The sequence below is a fragment of the Elephantulus edwardii genome, unplaced genomic scaffold (assembly GCF_000299155.1).
Source record: "Elephantulus edwardii isolate Elephantulus edwardi_28Jun2011 unplaced genomic scaffold, EleEdw1.0 scaffold00332, whole genome shotgun sequence".
NCBI classification, from domain to species: domain Eukaryota; kingdom Metazoa; phylum Chordata; class Mammalia; order Macroscelidea; family Macroscelididae; genus Elephantulus; species Elephantulus edwardii.
This window is the reverse complement of record NW_006400082.1, coordinates 1,875,766-1,896,396: the sequence shown is the minus strand read 5'-3', so window position 1 is coordinate 1,896,396 and position 20,631 is coordinate 1,875,766. Positions and strand designations below refer to the sequence as shown.

At 41.2% G+C, this 20,631-nt stretch overlaps 1 protein-coding gene across 1 annotated transcript in view; it reads left to right on the top strand.

Moving 5' to 3' along the window:
* COL4A1 (collagen, type IV, alpha 1) overlaps positions 1 to 20,631 on the top strand; it is a 175,798-nt gene that overhangs the window by 85,665 nt on the left and 69,502 nt on the right. The window contains exons 3-4 of the mRNA XM_006901562.1: positions 19,269 to 19,358; positions 19,450 to 19,494. Of these exons, the coding sequence (XP_006901624.1) occupies positions 19,269 to 19,358; positions 19,450 to 19,494 (135 nt within the window). The remainder of the gene's footprint in view (positions 1 to 19,268; positions 19,359 to 19,449; positions 19,495 to 20,631) is intronic.

Here is a 20,631-nt window from a genome sequence, read left to right as displayed (position 1 = left end):
CCTTTTTTTATGGCTAGTAGATTGCTTGTCTCTGTTGAGGCTCTTAATCCACTGTTGCATCCTTTTTTGGACCCTCCTGAATCCTGGGACATGATGACATGAGCATGAGGGATCAGAGACTGGAATGTGGCCCACTGACTTGAGGCATTGCAAAAGATTCTGCAAATACAATGTGTGCAGTATTGATCTGAGAGGAGAATTTTACAAGCTCACTACATGGGGTTCAAACTGCATCTCTTCTTTTTTTTTAAAAAAAAAACACCAACATTTTACTCATTATGTTCCCCCCATAAAAAATTCCTAAGCCTTTCTCTGTATGGATCTACTTTTCTAGTTTCTCTTTTTCCCCCCCTGGACACAACACATGTACACATGTGTAGACACACACACACACACACACACACACACACACACACACACACACACTTTCCAGGAATTCGTACCATCATCTTGAACTTTCTCTGCTCTTCTGCTTTCAGACTGAGGCTTTTCTTCTTGTTGAAGGAATTATCTCTGTGCCATCGATACTATCACTACTCTTACGAACTTTTAAAAGACTTGATGCTGTGGAAATGAGACATAGAGAACTGGTTGGACAAAAGTGGGAATGGTGGTGATCATGAAATCAAAACCCGAGGAGTTGACAGCAGAGCAGAATTTGGATATGAGCTCTGACACTAATTCCTTTGCCTGCCCGCTGCCTGTGACTCCCGATAGCTTCTGTGTCAGAGTGGCGCTGTCCATTGGGGTTTCCGTGGCTAGTTTTCAGAAGTGTATTGACAGATCTTCTTCCGGGGCACCTCCGAGTAGACTCAAATCTCCAGTCTTATGCTTAGCACCCTAATACAATTTTACTGAGCCATCGATTTGGATTGTGGGTCATCCAGTACTAGATGAATGTTATTAGAGGGAAATCCATGGACCCTGAGATTTTAATGTGAGGTTAAGAAATTATTTGATGCTGCCTTTTGGGGTTACAGAGCATATCTCATGCATATTTTTTTGCCCTCTTTCGATGGACATTTTTGGAAGCTATGTATGTGTGTCCTTGAGATTAGGTATAATTTATTAAATCAATAAAAATCTAATCTTATTGTTGTAGAATTAAAAAAAAATCTATAGTGGAAAAGAGTTGGACTATAATCTTGAACAATTCTACCAAAACTAAATGTCTTCATTTCTTTGATTTTGAGTCTTTTCTAAATGCTAGAGGTACTATAACACCGTGTCATTACTGGCCTTTCTAGAGAGAAAAAAAAAATAAAGTCATTTTACCGAAAGGGACTGTGGTATGTAGTAAATGTCAGGACTCTCCATTAATTTTAAGCAGAGGAAGGTCAGGCCAATAATGGGTTATTTTACAAGTAGCCATTTCCTTAGTGTCAAATATTGTTTCAGTGATGTATTCTGAGAAAAAGGGTAGCTATGATTCAGCAGTATTTAACTGTTGTGCCTTCATTATTAGTTTCTCTCAAGTCTGCTGATGTAAAGAAAGATTAAAGATTCTTGAGCCCCAAATGACATCTGGTTTTTCTCCACTTTTTCTGTTTTGAAAAAATTCCCATGATACTGAAGCTGTTGCAATCACGGTTGGGAAATTGTGGGTATGCTTTCCACACGGTCTCAGTTTTCTCTATTTGCTAAGCTTCTTAGGCCTTCATGTCTTCCAGAATTATTTAATTTAGGCCTGCATTATGAGCATGCTAGTATTTGAAGTGGCTTTATTTAAATCCTATATAACTTGTTTAAACAGCCTCATTGATAATTCTTCCTCACCTAAAGTCAATTTATCGGCTACCACATTTTTTAAAAAAAATCTTACTTTTAGATAAATGCTCAAGAATGGAGAGATGGAACGTAGCCTGGGCTTTATGAAAATGATAGCAGGTTTAACTCTCCGTTTTCTTTCCTGTGTCACTCTCTTGCCATTACTGACTTATATCCTGAGGACACCAGAGCTTAATTGTCCCTTCAAAGGCTTTGACAGTGCAGAGTGGAAGCAAGAGAAGGCTATCAAGTAAAATGTGTCAGAAAGTTAAGTGTCTAGACTTTGGGGATGTAGCCAGGAGGGACTAGTCCTCGGAGAAGGACATCATTTTTGGAAGGACGGAGAAACTGCGCAAGAGAGGAAGACCCTGGAGGAGATGGATTGATATAGTGACTGGGGTAATGGAGGCAGGTGTGTCAGAGACAGTGAGATTGGCTCAGGATAGAGCAGAGTTCAGTGCTATTGTGCATAGTGTCGCTGTGAGTTTCAGGTGACTCGACACATTTGAAAACTAATCCTACATTCCAAGTAATGCTTCCAACAAATTAAGCTATTCAACAAGAATAGCTTGTTGAAGTAACTTCAGAAGTATTGTTTTGTTTTGTCAGAATTTGTCTCAAATAGTGACAATATCTGTATCATTACTCACTCTTGTCAAAGATACTGTTCCTGACAAGAGCACCACAGTCGTCGGTGTATCTTTGTATCCAGTGAAGAAATGAAAGAGAAGAGCTTAGGCAATTTTACTTTAGAAGCAAATAGTTGCTCAAGTACTTTCCAGTTATTATAACCAGCCACATTTATTGAGATCTGAAAGGAGCAATTTCTGTTTCTTAGGCCGTATCTTATTTCCCTGTCATCCTCTTACCTACTGACATCCACCACCTCTTAGGAAGAGCCTTAAGTGAAGAAGCACTTCAGGAGTGGTATACTCAGAAATGGAGCTCTGTCCTTTAAAAGTGCTGTTGTTGTTTCCATGTACCATCAAGTCGATAACTGACTCGTAGCTGACCCTCCAGCAGGTTTCCAGGAGCACAGGAGTTGATTGATCTTCTCCTATGGAGCGGCTTATGGATTTGAACTGGTTACCTTTGGTTTAGCAGTGCAACTCTTTACCACTAAACCAGTTCTGGCATTAAGAACCTGCAAAGCAGGTCCCACATGTGAATGTCTTTGAAACCCTTGTATCTGCCTATTTATCTGTCATAACACTTCGAGTCAAGGACAAAATGTCCTTGGGTTTGGGAAGCTATATATCCTGTCAAGGATGCCTTAGTTGACTCCTGCTGATTGGGAATTCTTGAGAGATTTCGGAAATTTTACTGAATTGACAATTTTATATCAGACAGGAGAGTAGTGAAGGCCAGTTCAGGGCACTTGTGACTAAGGGTTTGTGGGGTTTTTTTGTCAGAAAAGAATTTCTTCTGTTACCATGTCAGATGCTTTGGAACCTGGGACACTTGAGAGGGGGAGGGGAAATGTTGCTGAATGCTAGGTGTGACTTAACTTTTTCTTTTCTTTTGCCTTACCTTTTTTCTCTTTTTTAAAGCAATGCCTTACCTTTATCTTAATACAATTTCCTCTCTCTCTCATTCTCTCTCTCTCTCACACAACACACACACACACACACACACACACACACACACCACACACATTTCACCATCTCTATTCTACTTGGTTTTAAACATTAAAATGCAGAAAAGCTGGAAAATTATCACCTATTTTTATACTTTATAAACTGTAATTTATTTTTTCTTTATGAGAAAGTCAATGCATAGTCCATAGAGAGTTGCACTACTAACCCAAAGGCTTTTCTCCAGTGGTCCAAATCCACCAGCAGCTCTGAGCAAGAAAGATGGGTAGTTTGCTCCTGTTTTGATTTCTTCCTTTAGCTTTGGCTTCTCGGCGCTCTAATTCAATACTCAGAGTCTCATCTGACATCCATCTTGGTGTTTTCTTCTTCTTTAGCCTTTGTAATGATCTTTTGCATTCTTCATGGACGATTTTCTTGATATCCTCCCAGAGCTCATTTGGTCTATGCTCATTGGTGCTCAAGGCCTCGAACCTGTTCCTGAGATGGTTTTGAAATCCGAGTGGGACAGACTTAAGGTCAAATCTTGGTTCCCGTGGACCTGACTTAATTTTCCTCAACTTCAGCTTGAATTTGCATATGAGTAGTTGGTGGTCTGTCCCACAATCAGCACCTGGCCTGGTTTTCACTGCTGATATTGAGCTTCTCCAACGAATCTTTTCACAAATGTAATCGATTTGATTCCTATGCATACCATCAGGTGAAATCCATGTGTATAGCCTGCTTTTATGTTTCTTATAAAAGGTATTTGCAATGAATAAATCATTGAATGTGCAGAACTCTTTTTTTGCCATAATTTTCTTATTTTAAAAAAATTTTTAAAAAGTATTTTGTGTGTGTATGTGTGTATGCATCAAATTGGATCTGACTGGTACAGGAGGAGATTACCCCTCTTTCTCCAGCAGAGCATCTGGTGGATTCGAACCACATACTTCTGGGATTGTAGTGCAGCTTCTTGCCACTAGGCCACCAGAGCTCCCTAATTTTCCTATTATTGTTTTTTTTTTAATGGAATTAATAATATTAAATCCGTGTGCTACGTAAAATATATGAGAAGCTGGACTGTATGAAGAAGAATGTGGCATTAGGATCGGACAGAGACTCGTCAGTAATAACCTATATTATGCAAATGACACAACCTTGCTTGCTGAAAGAGAGGAGGATTTGAAGCACTTGTTGCAGAAGATCAAAGAATGCAGCCTTCAGTATGGATTACATCTCAGTGTCAAGAAAACAAGATTCTTACCGCTGGACCAATAGGCAAAATCATAATGAATAGAGAAGAGATTAAAACTATCAACAAGTTCATCTTGCTTGGATCCACAATTAACATCCTTAGTACCAGAATTCCGGAAATAAAGAGACACACCACACTGGGAAAATATGTAGTTAGAGATCTCTTTAAATTATTGAGGAATATTGATGTCAGTTTGAGGACTAAGGTGTGTCTAATTCAGGCCGTAGTCTTTCTGATCACTTGGTATGTATCTGAGAGCTGGACAGTGAATAAGGATGACAGAAGAATTGATGCTTTAAGCTGAGGTGTTGGAGAAGAACACTGAACATCCCATGGATTGCCAAAAGAACAAACAAATATGTCTTGGAGAGAGTGCAGTCAGAGTGATCTTTGGAGGCAAGAATGGTGAGGCTTTGCCTCACCTACTTTGAGCATACTACTATTGTTGTTGTTATGTGCCATTGAGTCGTTTGCGACTCATAGCGACCCTATGTACAACAGCCCTAAACTCTGCTCTACCCTGTGCTAATCGCACTGCCTCTGACACACCCATCCCGATTACCCCAGTCACTGAATCAATCCACCTCATAGAGGGTCTTCCCTTCCTGCGCCATCCCTCCACCCTCCCAAACATGATGCCCCTGTTGGAAAGGGTGGAGGATTGGCAAAGGAGAGGAAGACCCTCAACCAGGTGGACTGACGCGGTGACTGCTGCAATGGACTTCTGTGTCCATTGTGTGAGAATGGTGCAGGATAGAACAGGGTTCAGATCTCTTGATCATAGGGTGGTTCTGAGTCGTACTCGACTCGACAGCACTTAACAACTAAAATGATATTTATTAAAAATGGGTTATATCCAGTCACTTCTTCACTCAAGTTGACGTAAGCACTGATTTTTCAAGTTAGCAATGTTTAGCTCCCGGTGGGTTTTGTGAAATTTGAAGTGCTGCCAACCTTTTATTGTATTATGTGGGCACAATTGATTTGTCACGTTTCGCCTCCTTGCAACTATGCTTATCTTAGATTCTTCAAAATGATTAATGGAGTTTTTAAATTATTGCAACATCCTGGGGAAAAATGCTATTAATGATAAGCTATATAACCGAGTAACTTTGTTGGGGGGGAAGGAAGTAATTTGGGGATATCAAAACTATGCATCTTATCAGATGGTTAATAGGCAGAAACCAGAGAAGAATCCCAAGGACTCTGGTTAAATGCAAGAATTAATAGTTTGTTGATCTTGAAAAGACTCACACTGACATGAGACATGCAGTGTAGGACACTGAGCTTGGAAAGAATTCATTCTAGACCTATTCACACACAGGCACACACAGACACATGAAGCCTAGTTCATAAGATAAAGTTGAGGAAGCATTTCTTAAGATAGTTTTTCTTATTAAATAGAAATAATTACTTTCATATGTCAAGTTTAGCCACAAACCCCCAAAACATCTTTAGTGCCAGTGTGAGGAGGACCCCAGGATCTCAGATTCAGAATAGAGAAAGAGTAATAGAATGATGGGCGGGGGGCGAATATTTAGCCCTCCAACAAGCCTTAGAGATGTAAACTGCTCTTTTGCAATGGAAGGAGAGTGCCCATCTTTCTCCTCAGAGGTCCCTCATAGCTTTGAACTGGGAAAGACCCTCAGCCTTTCACCTGAGGAGGAATCTAGGAATCGGCACCCTCAGGTGACACCAATTTTTTGATAAGTAGTTGTACATGTCCTATGTATATTAAACCAAATCAAAATGGTTTCTTAATTCTCATCTTGCCAAGGCTGGTGATCTACTTCAAAAGGTGAGAGCTTGTAGACTTTATGAACTAGTTCTTCCCTGTGCACAGGGGTCCCCATGCGTTTTAATTGATTTTACAGCAACTCACAACAACAGCAGCCACAACAAAGAACATCTCACAGGCCTTTGCATTGTGAGCAACATTTATTGTGAAAGCATTTTTTTTTTTACTCATTTTCACATTTACTGTTAATTGCAAACAAAAAGGAAAATTCATGACCTAGATTTTGGCATTTCCTGACTTTTATGTGTCCTGATTTTGTGCAGGATACACACACTTCCAGAGATACTGTCACACACCCACAGACATCTTTAAATTCAAGTTAACAACATCCTCACTTATGGTAACCTGAAAGCCCTCACAGGGCTGTTTAGGTAGTTAGAGTATCTCTGCTGGTATTTCCCAAATAAGCCAACAATGAAGTGTGTATCTCTTTCAGTCTTGGGCTTGTTTGTTAGCAGGTAATGGATATTTTAAAAAAGCAATTTTCCTTTGTGAGAGAAAATTCTTTTTTGGGTGGTGGGGTGGTGGTTTACCTTGCCCAAACTCAGAAAGAAGCTAACTTTTTGCTGTTATTATTTTGTTGTTTTTCATGTCACTTCCATATCCCCCTCCCTACCCCATCACCTCCCACCAAATTTTAATTTGAATCATGATACAGAATTTTGAAAAAAAAATCTTAGAAATGTTTAAAAAGAAAAGGCTCTTGTGCTGGTGAATAAAACTGTGGTTTTAGGTGAAAGTTCTGAAGCATCTCTGGTGGCTTAGTGGTTGAGGAGTTGTGTTACTAATCCCAGATCAGACAGTCTCAGTCCACCAGCTGCTCCATAGGAGAAGGGTGGGCCGTTTCCTTGTGCGTGTTCAGAGCGTCTGACAACCCGTTAGAGTCAACTAGGAGCTGGTTCTGACGGAACCCAGTTGTTTAGTTTTCCATTCCTCCAGTACAGCTCTTGGCAAATTCACAGGCTGTCTTTCCTAATGTGTTGAGAATTGTCTTTTGTTTTAATTTAAAATTTCTAATGGAATAAGTGAAAACCAAATGCAAACCCAAACTCGCTTATCAAGCAAGCAGGCAAAGCATTAAGCGACAGTGACTCAGTATGTGTGATGGTGGCCGGTGAGGGACATTCTTCATTAGGGATTTTTTAACCTGCTGACAGTCTCGGCCAGTGGCCACCTTCTTAGTTAGTAGCCGCTATTATTTCTTGGCATCACTGGAACGTCTACAATCTTCTGTTTGCCCTCTCCATGGGGGGTACCTTGCTAGAAGCCACCCCACATAGCAACTCGTTAATCACTGTTAGCTAAGGGGCTGCCCAGGGGAGCTGTGTGGCAGGCCCTGTGGTTGTTAATTGGCCACTGCACGTCCTGTGCCAAGCCAAAGCAAGTAAAACATGATCACTGCTGATTTTGAGGAATTCCCCTACCACTGAGTGTCACTCAGCCCAGAGTACGTTGGATAAGGGCCCCCCCTGGCCAGTGCAGAACTCCGACCAGGCTGCCTTTCCTCCCCACTGCAATGCACAGAGCAGGCAACTTTCAGAGCTATATGAATATCGCTTCAAGCCAGTAATACAGCACCACTTATAGCCAAATTGTTTCTTCTCCCTTTACAGATAATTTTTAAATTCACATAAGAAAAGTGAAATGTGAGGTAATAGGTTTAGGCAGAAGCATTCATGATTTTGATTTTCCTGACAGCCCCAAGCTGCTAAGTCATTAAATGGTTAGTAAGGGAGATTATGCTATGCTATCACCTTCATTGGGAACAGATAACAATTGGACAGATTCCTTTTTTCCTACAAAATTGACAGATGTCAGAACCCATTAAATTACCTTAAAGTATGTATTTCTGAAACACTTGTAGAAGGAAGACAAGAGAAAATCTTTAAATACATTTTATTGGAAATTAGAAGCTTAGTAATAGTTTCACAGAGACTCTTCTCTTTCTGTTTTCATACTAATATGTTCAATCACACTGAATATTTTAAGAGGGAAAAATATTCCGGCTTCAGATCCACTTTTAAGTTTTAGGTAGTTTGAAAAACTGTTTTTAGTCCCATGGCGCCCTCTTGTGGTGACAAGTCTACAGCCCGTCGGCATTTTTACACACGCAAAAAGCCTACCCCCTCTGTCAATTCTGATTGATAAAGGCCCTGTAAAAGCCCATTCATTCACTTTCCCTCTGCTCTTTAAGAAGGTGTAACCAGGGTGCTCCTGAAAGAGCAGAAATTTATCTAATATACTCTGGGTGAGTTTTTAGGAGGGACCAGTCCTTGGAGAAAGGCATGATGCTGGGAAAGGTGGAGTTCAGAGAAAGAGAGGAAGATGCAGTGAGATGGATTGACACAGTGCGCAAGCCAGAGATGACAGAGAGGATGGTCAGGGTAGGTGCACGATGAGTCCCAGTTAACTCCGTCACCTGACAGTAAACTGCTCCCCAACAGAAAGATGAAGCAGTCCCCTGAAGACTTGCAGCCCTAGGAACCCTATGGGGTAGTTTTACATTGTCCTATTTGGCAGCATAGTCTTTGGGGAGCTTTCACTGGTGACTAAAGGTGGGGGCTTCTCTGGAGGTCCAAAGTGAGGTTGAGGGAGAAAGATGGGCAGTCTCCTCCTGTCTGAAAACTCACAAGAGGCTTAGTTGATTCCAACTTGATGCCGATGCTGTTGTTATGTGCTGTTGAGTCACCTGTGACTCGTAGTGACTCTCTGCCCAACAGCTCTGAACCCTGGCCTATCCTGTGCCAATCTCACTGTCTCTGGCACACCTGGCCCTTTTGGCCCACTCACTGTGTCAGTGGGTTGAGTTTTAAAATGGGGGTAGTGGTAGTTCAGTAGTAGAATTCTTATTTTCCATACAGAAGACCCAAGTTCAATTTCCAGGCACTGCATCCCACGCACTACTGCCCCCACCCTCTGTGAGTGGAGGCTTAGATGTCTGCACTGAACAAGTGTCGGGGAGACTTGACAAAAAGACACGGATAAAAAGGCTTGACTCTACTTCCAAAAGTCAACTAATTAAAAGCCTTCAGAATACCAGGGTCCAATCTACAAATCCACTGGGGAAGGGATGGCCTTAGCCTGGCACCTTTTTTTTTTAGTTGTGATTGTTAATAATTTTAGATTTCTTGGCTCCACAATCAACACTCTTGACACCAGCAGTCAGAAAATCAAAAGACAAATTGCGCAGGGAAAATCCGCAATCAGGGACCTTTCCAGAGTATTGAGAAGCAAAGATGTCAGTCTAGAGACTAATGTGTACCTGATTCAGGGTTTGTTCTTCACAATCACTTGCTATGTGCTAGAGAGCAGGACAGTGACTAAGGATGAGAGAAGGAGAATTGATGCCTTTGAGTTGTGGTGTTGGAGAAGAGTCTTGGACATACTATGGACCACCAAGAGTTTTTCCTTGGAGGCTAGGATTTTGAAGCACTATCTCACTTTGAAGCACATGGCCAAGAGGAACCAGTCCTTGGAGAAGGACATCATGCTTGGAAGGGTAGAGACAGGGAAGGAGAGGAAGACCTCAGATGAGATGGATTGATACAGTCATTGCAATAACGGGAGTAGGTGTGTTGAAGTCAGTGAGACTGGCTGAGGATAGGGCAGAGTTCAGAGCTGTTGTACACAGGGTCACTGTGAGTCACAGGCAACTTGATGATGAATAACAACAACACAGAGTTGCCTACTCAGTGGTGTAGTCTGTGGAGTTGCACTACTGATCCAAAAAGGGCAATTCCGATTCAGCAGTAGCTCCACTAGGGAAAGATGGAAAATCTCATCCTGTACAGTTTACAGCCTCTGCAAACCCACAGGAGGGTCAGCTGTGAACTAGTTCCAGCTTGACGGCAATGAGCATGTGTATGCTTGGTAGCCGCTAACGTCTTCATAGTGGTGAACTGATGGGTTTTCTCCCCCAGATCCCTTTGTGTTGAGGAGTTCTTCCCCTCAGAAAGGACGTTTAGCTGAGATGTATAGATTTGCCAGAGGTAGTAGGTGGTGGGTGGACTGGATGAGTCTTAACCTATTTCAGATGAAAGCTATCCTTTCTCAATAGGCAGAGAAATACCTGGTGTGTGGCCACACTGCTCGAGCAGAGAGGGGGCCTGGGGCTAAGACGTGGGTTATATCAGGGGAAGAAGTCTATGTGGGTGAAGGACTAGCGAGCTTCTTAAAGAGCTAAAACCAAAAGCTGAAGAAATCCGAAGGATCGCATACAAATACACATGTAACAAGAGGAACTAGAAGAACAAATATTTCCCAGAAAGCAAAGCAAGAGTAGCGTTCAGCTGCAGTGTAACAGGAGTGTGAAGTTAAGCCATGATGGGCTTGGTGAGCAAACCTCACAGTCCTTTGGAGAAAATATTATTGCCATATCTTCCTCATATTAAAAAATAATTGGTGTGCTTTAGAGGAGTGATTTAAACATTTATACTGAAAAGGCTTTAATAAATTATCTACATTTGAAAATATTTTGGAGTAAAAGTTAATGAAAACACATTAGACTCTTTTTATATTATCTTCTTTTTCAGCAAGGGTCCACTCCGTGACTTTCCATGGACTTCTTTACAAAAGACTTTTTTGCTGACTCTAGCTGACTGTCCCTTGGATCAGCTGCTCCCTAAGATTGTGGGTGCTCTGTTAATAATGGTCTATTCTAATGAAATAAAAATTGGAATAATGAAATGAATAATGAAAAATGAAATAAAATTTGGAATTTTTATAAGACCTAAGGACCTTTGTTCCAGAGCATGCTATGCTGTTCACCAAAAAGGCCAGCTCCTCTGGTGGTTAGAGCCCACCCAGGCAGTCAGCCCTCATAAAGATTCACAGCCTGGGACAGCCCATGGAGAGAGGTTCACTGTGCATCAGACTAGACTTGAAGGCAATGGGTTATGTGTACTTTCCTGGTTTAAGGACCCTTGGAAATAGAGATTTCTTATACTGCCTATAATTTGTCAGAAGGTTGCCTTCTTTTTTAGAAAGCTTTTACAGAATCAGTGGAGTAGGATCATTCATTTACTTTGAGATGCCTTTAGGGAAGAATTTGAAGTTGCTTATATGAAGATGGTACCTAGTGCTCTTTGGAGCTATCCTTGTGTTGAGGATAGTTCTCTCAGAATGTCTTTTATGAAGAACTAGCTCATTTCCCCCCTCACAAGCTGACTGTGGAAAGTAGATTTCATACTGTCTAATTACAGTTTTATTTCTTTGCAAGTGATGATGAATTGAAAAGAATTGATTGTGCCTCTCCTCTGAACCATCATGCTGGCAGCTTTGGGGTGTGTGTGTGTGTGTGAGAGAGAGAGAAAGAGAGAGAGAGAGAGAAAGAGAGAATTTGTGCTTTCTGCTCTGTTTTCCTATTTGCCAACTTTCCTAGAAATATTAAAATGTGTATTAGACTATGTGAACCTAGAGTTGTGTTAGAATTCTTTCTGGCCTCAACGAGGCTTTTAGGTTCAGAATTTACCCCACAGAATTTGATCCTGGAGCGCAGATCCTGGGGAAAGATCTGTATGCAGTGCTGTGTCTGCAGGGAGACCACAGCGGATGGATCATCAGTAAAGGAAAAGGTCGACCTCTGCCGTAAGATAGGGACCTCCGGTGGGAGTTGCACAGCTGGCCCAGATACAGCCTCTCTCTAAGTGGTTCAAATTCACCACTGGTTCCGTGAGAGAAAGATGGGAAATTTCTTTCTGTACATTTTACAGCCTCCTCCAGGGATCCACTAGAGTGTCAGCTATGAGTCAGTTTTGACTCTACAGCAGTGAGTTTTTAATTCTTGCTGTAAGGATCCTTGGTGAAATTGTGCATTTTATTGGGCTGCTAGCCAGATGGTCAATTCTAATTTACCAGCTACACTGTGTAAGAAAGAGGAGACAGTTTCCTGTTTGAAGACTTTCAGCCTTGGAAACTCTACTGGGAGTCAGCATGGATCAGAATGGACATGGCAGTGATGGGTTTGGTTTGAATATCCAGTGATGGGCCTTAGCGGGGCCTGCCATTTTCCACTTAAGAATCCTGTGAGAACGAGCCTCGGGCTGTAAGTCTGAACAGATAGAGAACAAAAGCGAAGGCTTTCCTCACTATGGCCAGACTTGACTTCAGATTTTGTGCTTGACTTTTGTGCAGATTTATAAATCTGTACAAATGAGTGAATGAAAAACCAGGAGGAGAGAAATGAAAGCATTCTGAAGCTTAAAGTTAAACACAAAGTCTGAAGCCTGAGCTTGGCCAGAGAGAAACGTCTTTGCTTTCTGCCCATTCAGTTATCTTTATGTTCATTCTCAAAACTTACGTCCTGATGAAAGCTCTGGAGACTCCAGAGTTTAAGATCACAAGGTGGGATAACTTGCACAAAGGAAAACTATGCAGTTTGCAAGAGGCAGGAGGAGTCCAGAGGCTTCTAGACATAGAATGTATCCTACAGAGTGTACAGATAGTGAGGTAAGACGTTGTGTTAACCTTTTTCCGATTCTTGCCAGCCTTTGATTTTGTGAAGATGGGGACAGTCCACCAGAAACACCTCTTAAACTCTCAGCTGTTTCTCTCTCTCTCTCTCCTCTGTATGTAGTTGTTTAAGTTTTACGTCTATACCTTCATATTTACTAGTGAGTTACCATGTGAGGATTCTTAATATTGACACTCTCCAACTAAACATCAAGGCTTGTGAGAGAAAATGGGATTTTTAAAAAAAAAATCATAAAGATTTGTAACCATGCTTTTGGGGCCTGGTTGCTTTCTTCTATTCTTTTTTAATATTAAGCTGTTAAATAGAAAACAGTCATGATACCATTAATTTAACAACCTTCAGTGTCAAATTTGGTGTATTAAAAGATCAAAGAAAATAAATTTTATATAGCTAGATATGTGTGTGTATGTGTATATATGTAATATAACTGGTATGCATTTATGTCTAGGACTCTGTTGATATAATCCATAGGGAATTGCTGACCCAAAGATTTGCTAACAGCCAAATCTCTGTGGTGGTTCAGACCCACCTGTGGCTTCAAGGGTCTCATCCCATGTGATTTAAAAGCCTTTTAACCTAAATGGAGAGTCAGCTGTCAGTCAGTTCGAACTCATGAGGAATGAGTTTTGAGAGTATATACTTTCATTAAGAACCAAGTTGTGTAGCTTATGCTGCAGAAGAGGATTAAAACTTGTGTCCTTAGGAAAACTTGGCCTTTTTAGTGACCTAGCTTTCTGTTTCTCAGAGAGGTCAGTTCCTCTCCCTTCATTTCCTCTGGTAGGGGCAATATTTCTGCTATCATGTCAGGCTTAATGGTGTGGACGAAGCTCCCAATGGGGGTGGCCACAGTGTTTTTCCATGAACCCATGACACTAATCATAGCCTTCCTACAACTTTCCCAGCAGCATCGGCATTCAGGAAATGCTTCTGCAGATGTCTGGCTGTTACTGGGCTCAAGGAATTGGACTTGAGGAATTTTGGCTGAGTCCCACCATCTCCCATTGACTGTGACCCATCATTTGAATTCACCTCCCCAGAGCTTTCATCTCAGAAATTAACTGTAACCTCTTTTGGAAATTGCAATCTTAAGACAGCAGATGACATAAAGGTGGCAAAGAAAACCAACCCAAAGCGAAAGCCAGCTGATAAAATATGATGTCTTGAACATAGCTTTCCTTGTTTCTTTTTAGTTAGGCCTGACAGTCTTGGAACCCCTATGGGGCAGTTCGATTTTGTCCAAACCAAGTTGATACTGGAGTCACCTCAATAGCAAGCAATAACATGCATTAACCAGCTTCTGCGTGTGTCTGTGGAGTCCTGGCTGGTACGAATGGTTTATGTTTATGTGCTCAGTAACTAACTGGAATTTGGAAGTTTGAGTCCACACTTGAGTCATGACTGGAGGACAATTGTTTTCGTGCATATGGTGCAAGACATCTCATTTCATTTTAATAATTCCATTTTATGGCATTTTCATGTTAAGCTTTATGTTATTGGTTTCTTATTGAAGTCACAAATCTTTTACTAAATTCTTTGTGCCCAACACTTGCAATGAATATCACTGGCTTTCAAGTGCTCACAATCTGGAAATGGAGTCCATATTGCAGCCTCTCCATTGTTAACTTTATTTATCATATTTGCTGGGCTTTCAAATCAAGTGAACACAAGTCCTTGCAGATGTCTCTACACATTATGATCTGTCCTTGCATGAGCAGTAAACCAGTACTCTGGAAACACTTTGGCTTTAATTTATTGTGATGACACATGATCATAGCATTTAATTTAGAAAGTAAAAGTAGATAAAAAAACTAGTGTTCTGGGCAATGAAATAGATAAGATCAGACCTCTGATAATAGAAATTTTATGAGTGCTTTTCTAGATACCTTTTGTGTTAATCAAATTTAGAAGCTTCACAGCAATTCAACGTCACCCATCCTGGGTGCTTGACTTGTATGTAGACTGTGTCACCAAAAGTTCAGCAGTTCAAATCCATCAGTGACTCTACAACAGGAGAAAGATGGACAGTAGGTGGTTGGGTTGGGTTGAAAGGAGCTGTATTCTAGCATTTGATTGCCAGGATCGTTAACTTGTTTCCACATGCATTTTAAGAGGAAGGGAAGTAGTTGAGTAGCATGAAAGAACCTTTTATGCCCACGTTTTATGGATTTTTATAGTGTATCCTGGCTTTAGATAATGTATTAAGCAAAAGTTTAAAGTTGCTCAATGAATGAAACCCTATTTCATGCACAATTTCAGATGGCTAGTTTCCATGCCAAGATCATTCTCTTGTGGCTATGTTCTTCATCTTTATAGACAATGACATTTTGTTTTCCCTCTTCCAGTTCTGAATTTCACCCTTTGAGGCTACAGCTAAGAAAAATCACTTCCTTTCTGTGGTATATAAACTTTGATTCTTCTTTTTTCTTTTTTTGGTCGGGGACGGGGAGACAAGGGGACTAGTGTGATACATCACACTCTTGTTCAAGAATGAAATAATGAAAGGTGACTGTAACATATCATTTTTGCATCATGTTTTACAAGTTCCTCTTTTCTCTCCCCCATTGTACGTGTTGAGCTCTGGTGCCTTAGTTCCTCACAAGTTGTGCTGCAAACTCTAAGGTAATTGGAATCCACTGGGGGCTCCTTGGGAAAAAGGGGGCATCCCCACCCCCAATGCTTTATAGTCACAGAAACCTTTACTGTGCGTTGGAACTGACTTGTGGGCGGTGAGTTTATGAGACGAAGTAGGGTCCCTATTGATGTTGTTTGGTGCCATTGCATTGACAAAGACTCCTCGTGACCCTGTGAACCTTGCCCTGGCCTACACCGTCCTTGAGATCCCACACAATCGAGCCCACTGTGACAGTTGCTGTGTCAGTCTATCTTGTTGAGGCAGCACAGATGGTTTACTCTTCACTGCTCACCTGTCAATCGGAGGTTTGAATCCACTCTGCTTCAAGGGAAGAAAGGCTTTCGATGTGTCTCCTCAGTAACAGGAAGGTTTCGCGAGTCAGGGGCTGATTTGATAATGGCTTTGATTTCTGGAAAAAAGTGGTTGTGCTTTTCCATTTTTTTTGTCCCCTGTCATTAGTTGTATAGTCACCATGTTCTGAGGAGTCTTTCTTGAAGAAAACATCATGGGCAGGAAGATGGCCAAGGAGTCCTATTTCTCAGTTACTTTAACTGTACACATCTGACCTTGAACCCCAGCATAAGGGTTGACCCAGTGGTAGTCCTGCCTCTTACAGCTGCAGAGTTTAGACTGGAAATAATTGGCAAGGACAATCTTTGCAAAACACATTCAGCTCTTTGCTCTTCCTGTAACATTCTTTGAAAATTGCTAAAAAAAATCAGGGAGCAATACATTGGACGGCCTACAGCCTTTGTTGCTTGCCAGCTAATCGAACAGATGATTGAATGTTTACTCTGTCCATTTTCCCTGCTTTGGTTTCCATAATAAAGTTAGACATAATACTGGCTATCTGATTTTCACAGATACGTCAGTTTGAACAAAAGATTAATAACGTTTCAAAAAATGTAGAGAGGTCGCAAAGACCATGTTGGCTGAAGAGTCGCTTCCTTCCTTTCTGTTCAATTTTGAAACTCCTGGGATATGTGGATTGCTTAAGTGTTCCAGTGACTTTTGGGAAAGAATTGTGTTCTTGAGGTTAAAGCAAGGACTGGGAATTCAGATTTCTGTGTTTTGTTCCCAGGAGCATAAAGCGAGGTCACCCAGTGCCATGTGACAAATCCGTAAAGCTTTGGAATCTTTATTTTCTCTATCTGTGAAATGGACGTAAAAGAGCCAATGACTCAGATCAGATTCATGTTGGTGAACTGTTTGACCTTGTTCTGGGAACCTGTTTGCCCCAGTGACCTATTAAAAAACATGGGCTGAGGTGTGAGCTGACCTTATTTCTATTTTTGGTTTACTGCTGACTCAATGAGAAACATATCAGTTGGCCAGTCTGGCTCCGGGCTTCCATGAATTCCATCATTAAAATGATTTAAAAATCTTATCATTGCTGAGCTTGCAATAATACTATTAGTATTAAGGACATGCTAAAAGACACTTCATCAACTATATCCAGAAACTTTTATTTACATTGATGTATTTTTCACACACCCTTATTATCTCATGTTAGTTTATTTAGGGATAATATTTATTTATTTATTTATTTATTTATTTATTCATTCATTCATTCATTCATTCATTCATTCATAGCCAGCTGTTTGCAGTTCAGCTCCACAATATCTCAGGAGAATTTTCCTCCATGTGAGGGAAAGATAAGACATGATGGGAGCTTCGCAGGATGACTGTGTACAGTCGTCTCTTCATCATCAGTTGTTTTCTTTTTGAATCCTGCATTCGTGTCCTGTTGGCATTTTTAAAAACATTAAGAATGACTATATTTAAACAGTTTCTCATTTCAACGAGTTTCAGTCTGAGAATGTTTCTCTTTCCCAGCTATCTCAAGAGTCGAGGAGTGAGAGCCAACATTCCGTGTCCAATCTGGGCTCTCCGTGTGTTAACATCTGCTCTTCCTTGTAGATGCTCTGGATGGTCCTGTTCCAAAAGAGCATGCCAAACTGTAGGATTTGATTTTCTTTAATCCATTGACTGTTTTATTTTATCCTCTGGAGTTTTAAATAATCTCTTCCACATTTATTAAAATGAAGCTTCTAGACCCCTGACTTACACTTCCAATTAAACGCAGCCCTCACTGGGGCACAGCAGTTGCAGTTACAGATTCAGGACTTTTTTTTAAAAAAATAATCTGAAAAGCTTGTAGGCTGTTAATTCAGCAGCAGTTGCCAAGACTGCCTGCAGGGGCTTGGAAAGAAAGACGACTAGTAAGGTTCTTCTCTGTATTCTTTCCATCATGTGTGGATGAAAAACTCTTGGTAGTGTGACAGTAACGATGGGTGGGCTTGAGCATATCAGAGGATGGCGCAGGGTAGGTGGAGGAGGGTTTAGATCCTAGGGCGGATATGAATTGTGGAGGACTCAATGGCATCAACGGCAACAGTGATCAATTTGGGGAACACATTTTTCTTGTAATGTATAACCTAGGAAAAAAACCACTGAGCTCTAGGCAAGCCTGCCCACAATCTCTAAAGTGTCTTCCTTTTGCTTTGAAATGGACAGTGTTGTTAGGAGGGACAAGTCCTTGGAAAAAGGCATCATGATTGGGAAGGTGGAGGATCAGCAAAAGAGGAAGACCTTCAACAAGATGAGTCAACGCAGTGTCTGTAACAATGGGTTCAAGTGTCTCAGAAATGTGAAGATGGTTCAGCACAGGGCAGGGTTCAGATCCGTTGTTCATAGTCACTGTGAGTGCTCGTGGACACAGCCCGTAACAACAGCAACAATAGTGTGTATTTTAAGACTGCATCTAAGCATACATGCTTTAAGAAACTAGACTTTCTTGATTTCTTGTGATTACATGTAAATATGACAGAGTTCCTTAAATATTGTTTCATCAGATCACTGGTTCCCTGGAGTGAGTAACTAACATTTCCAGAATGAAACACTAACACATTGTCTGCCAAGTGCTTGTCCCTCTTGTATTTCTTTGGTATCGTGCATTTTACCCGCTAAATCTCCATCCTCATCACGTCTTATTTGCTGTCTTCCCAGCACTGCCATCTGCCCTGCGGACTTCCCTCTCTTCATGTAGATACTTTGCATTTATCCATGAAGAGCCAGGTGAACACCCAGAGTTCCAGTCATTCTGACCATTCTCTTTCCAGTTTGCATAACTGCCGCCCTATAGTTATGTCTGCCACGTTTAATCTCTTAATGATATTCACTATTTAAGAAATACCGTTTCATAAGAGCAGGGATCACACTTATCTTTCAAGTCTACCTTTGCAAAACACTTTTGCTAAAATGTATCCTCAGACTTGATTGCCCAGGAAAGTCTTGAAAGCACTTCTGTTTGATGACAAGAGGATTTAATAAACTCAGTGAAATGAAAAAAATCACGTCAGTGGGGAAGCCCCCAGCAGTTCATGATACAACTCATCTAACAAGTGACTCAGCATTTAGCACATGTACGGAAAGCATTTCGCCAGATGCAGTACATAATTATTTCCAGCTCTCAAAGAGCTTCTAGTAGAGACAAGCAGCCTGCAGTAGGAAGTTACTAGTAACATCTGTCTTCCATTGATTGATTGCAACAATAGGCTTGCGCATCAAAGAGCAAGATTCCATCTGCTGCTCATGGTGTCTCTAAGAGTCACAGTCAACTCAGCACCACTTAACAGGCACACTCTATCTTCAGACGTGCATGATAGGTGTGTCCAGTGTTGCATGAGACTTAGAGTGTTGGGTTTGCTGCTTTGTTCCCTCCGTTTCTGTCACCCTACCTCAGACTGACTTGACTTCCTTCTCTGCAGGGGGAAAGAGGCCTCCCAGGGTTGCAAGGTGTCATTGGGTTTCCTGGAATGCAAGGACCAGAAGGGCCACACGGGCCACCAGGACAAAAGGTAAGGCCGATTCTCTAATGGATGTTAGTGGGTGGATTCAAGAGGATCCGTTCCCTTGTTGTATGATAAATGCAATTCCTTTTTATTCCAGGGTGATGCTGGAGAACCTGGACTTCCAGGAACAAAAGGGACAAGAGTGAGTACAAGGGTTTCTTCACATTGAAAACGAGCGTGGAGGGGAGCTCATGACTGGGATGCTTGAAGGTCTGAGAAGGGCTTTAAACAGCCCCTGTCCTTCCCCTGACCGCTCAGACTTGTCCAGAGAGTGGTGCAGGGCTCGGGCTTTTTTGATCTCGTTGCTCTATCCCCTTTGCCTTCTGTCTTTCCTCTTCACAACTCTGATAATGCAGACATGGAGTAGGAGTGGTACCTTGCAATGAGCAGTTACCTTCTATTTCCTTCTCTCAAGTCTTTGTAACTGTTGCTGTGTGTGAGAAGAGGCTCATGGGTGTTTTCTTTCACTTGTTCTTCCTCAAGCATATTTTATTATGAGTGAGGAGGAGTGTGAATTATGCATCTAAAAGTCATTCAAGAAAGTTAAGTTCATTTAGTGTCGGATGCAGTTGAATTTTCAAAGGCGATCCTGGTCTTTCTACTTCATGCTTTTTCCTTTCTCTGCTACTCCCATTTCTGGAAACTGCAAAGGTGGGGACCTTAGAAAGCAGATTTGAAAGTGGAAAAATTGTTCTCATTTTTGTTTGTTTATGAGACATTATAAAGTGTTTTAAAATTGAAATCCTGTCGGTGCTGCACAGGAAGTGAGACAATAGCCTGAGTGTGCTGTGACATTCCTCTGGATTCTTTGGGCCAAAAATAGAGTAAATGATGATGTGATCATATTTGATCCTCATTATTCAAAGATTCTTACTCATGAGTTTGTCTTTTTGCTGGAAAAAATGCTGTGTTCCTTTAAGGGGCACCCACAGACATAAACATGCACGAAGGCTGAGTCCCCCGTTGCCCAGCTGAGGTTGAACGAGACCTGCTGAACCTTTGCTGACTCACTATTCCAGGAGAAGACTTCATATAAGGAACATCACATTTAGGATGGAGACAGCAGTGAAGTCACGTCCCTCTCTCCTCCAGACTTTGAATGAAAATATTCAACTTTTTAATATAATAATTTTAATTTTTTTTCTCACCTCCATGAATTGATTTTATCCATTAAACTTGTTTTCCTGAGATTTTTTTAATGTAAATTATAGGCTACTCTCTCTAGTGACATAGTCTGGAGGAAGGTACGCCCTCTAGCCATTAATAGAAGGCAGGGATA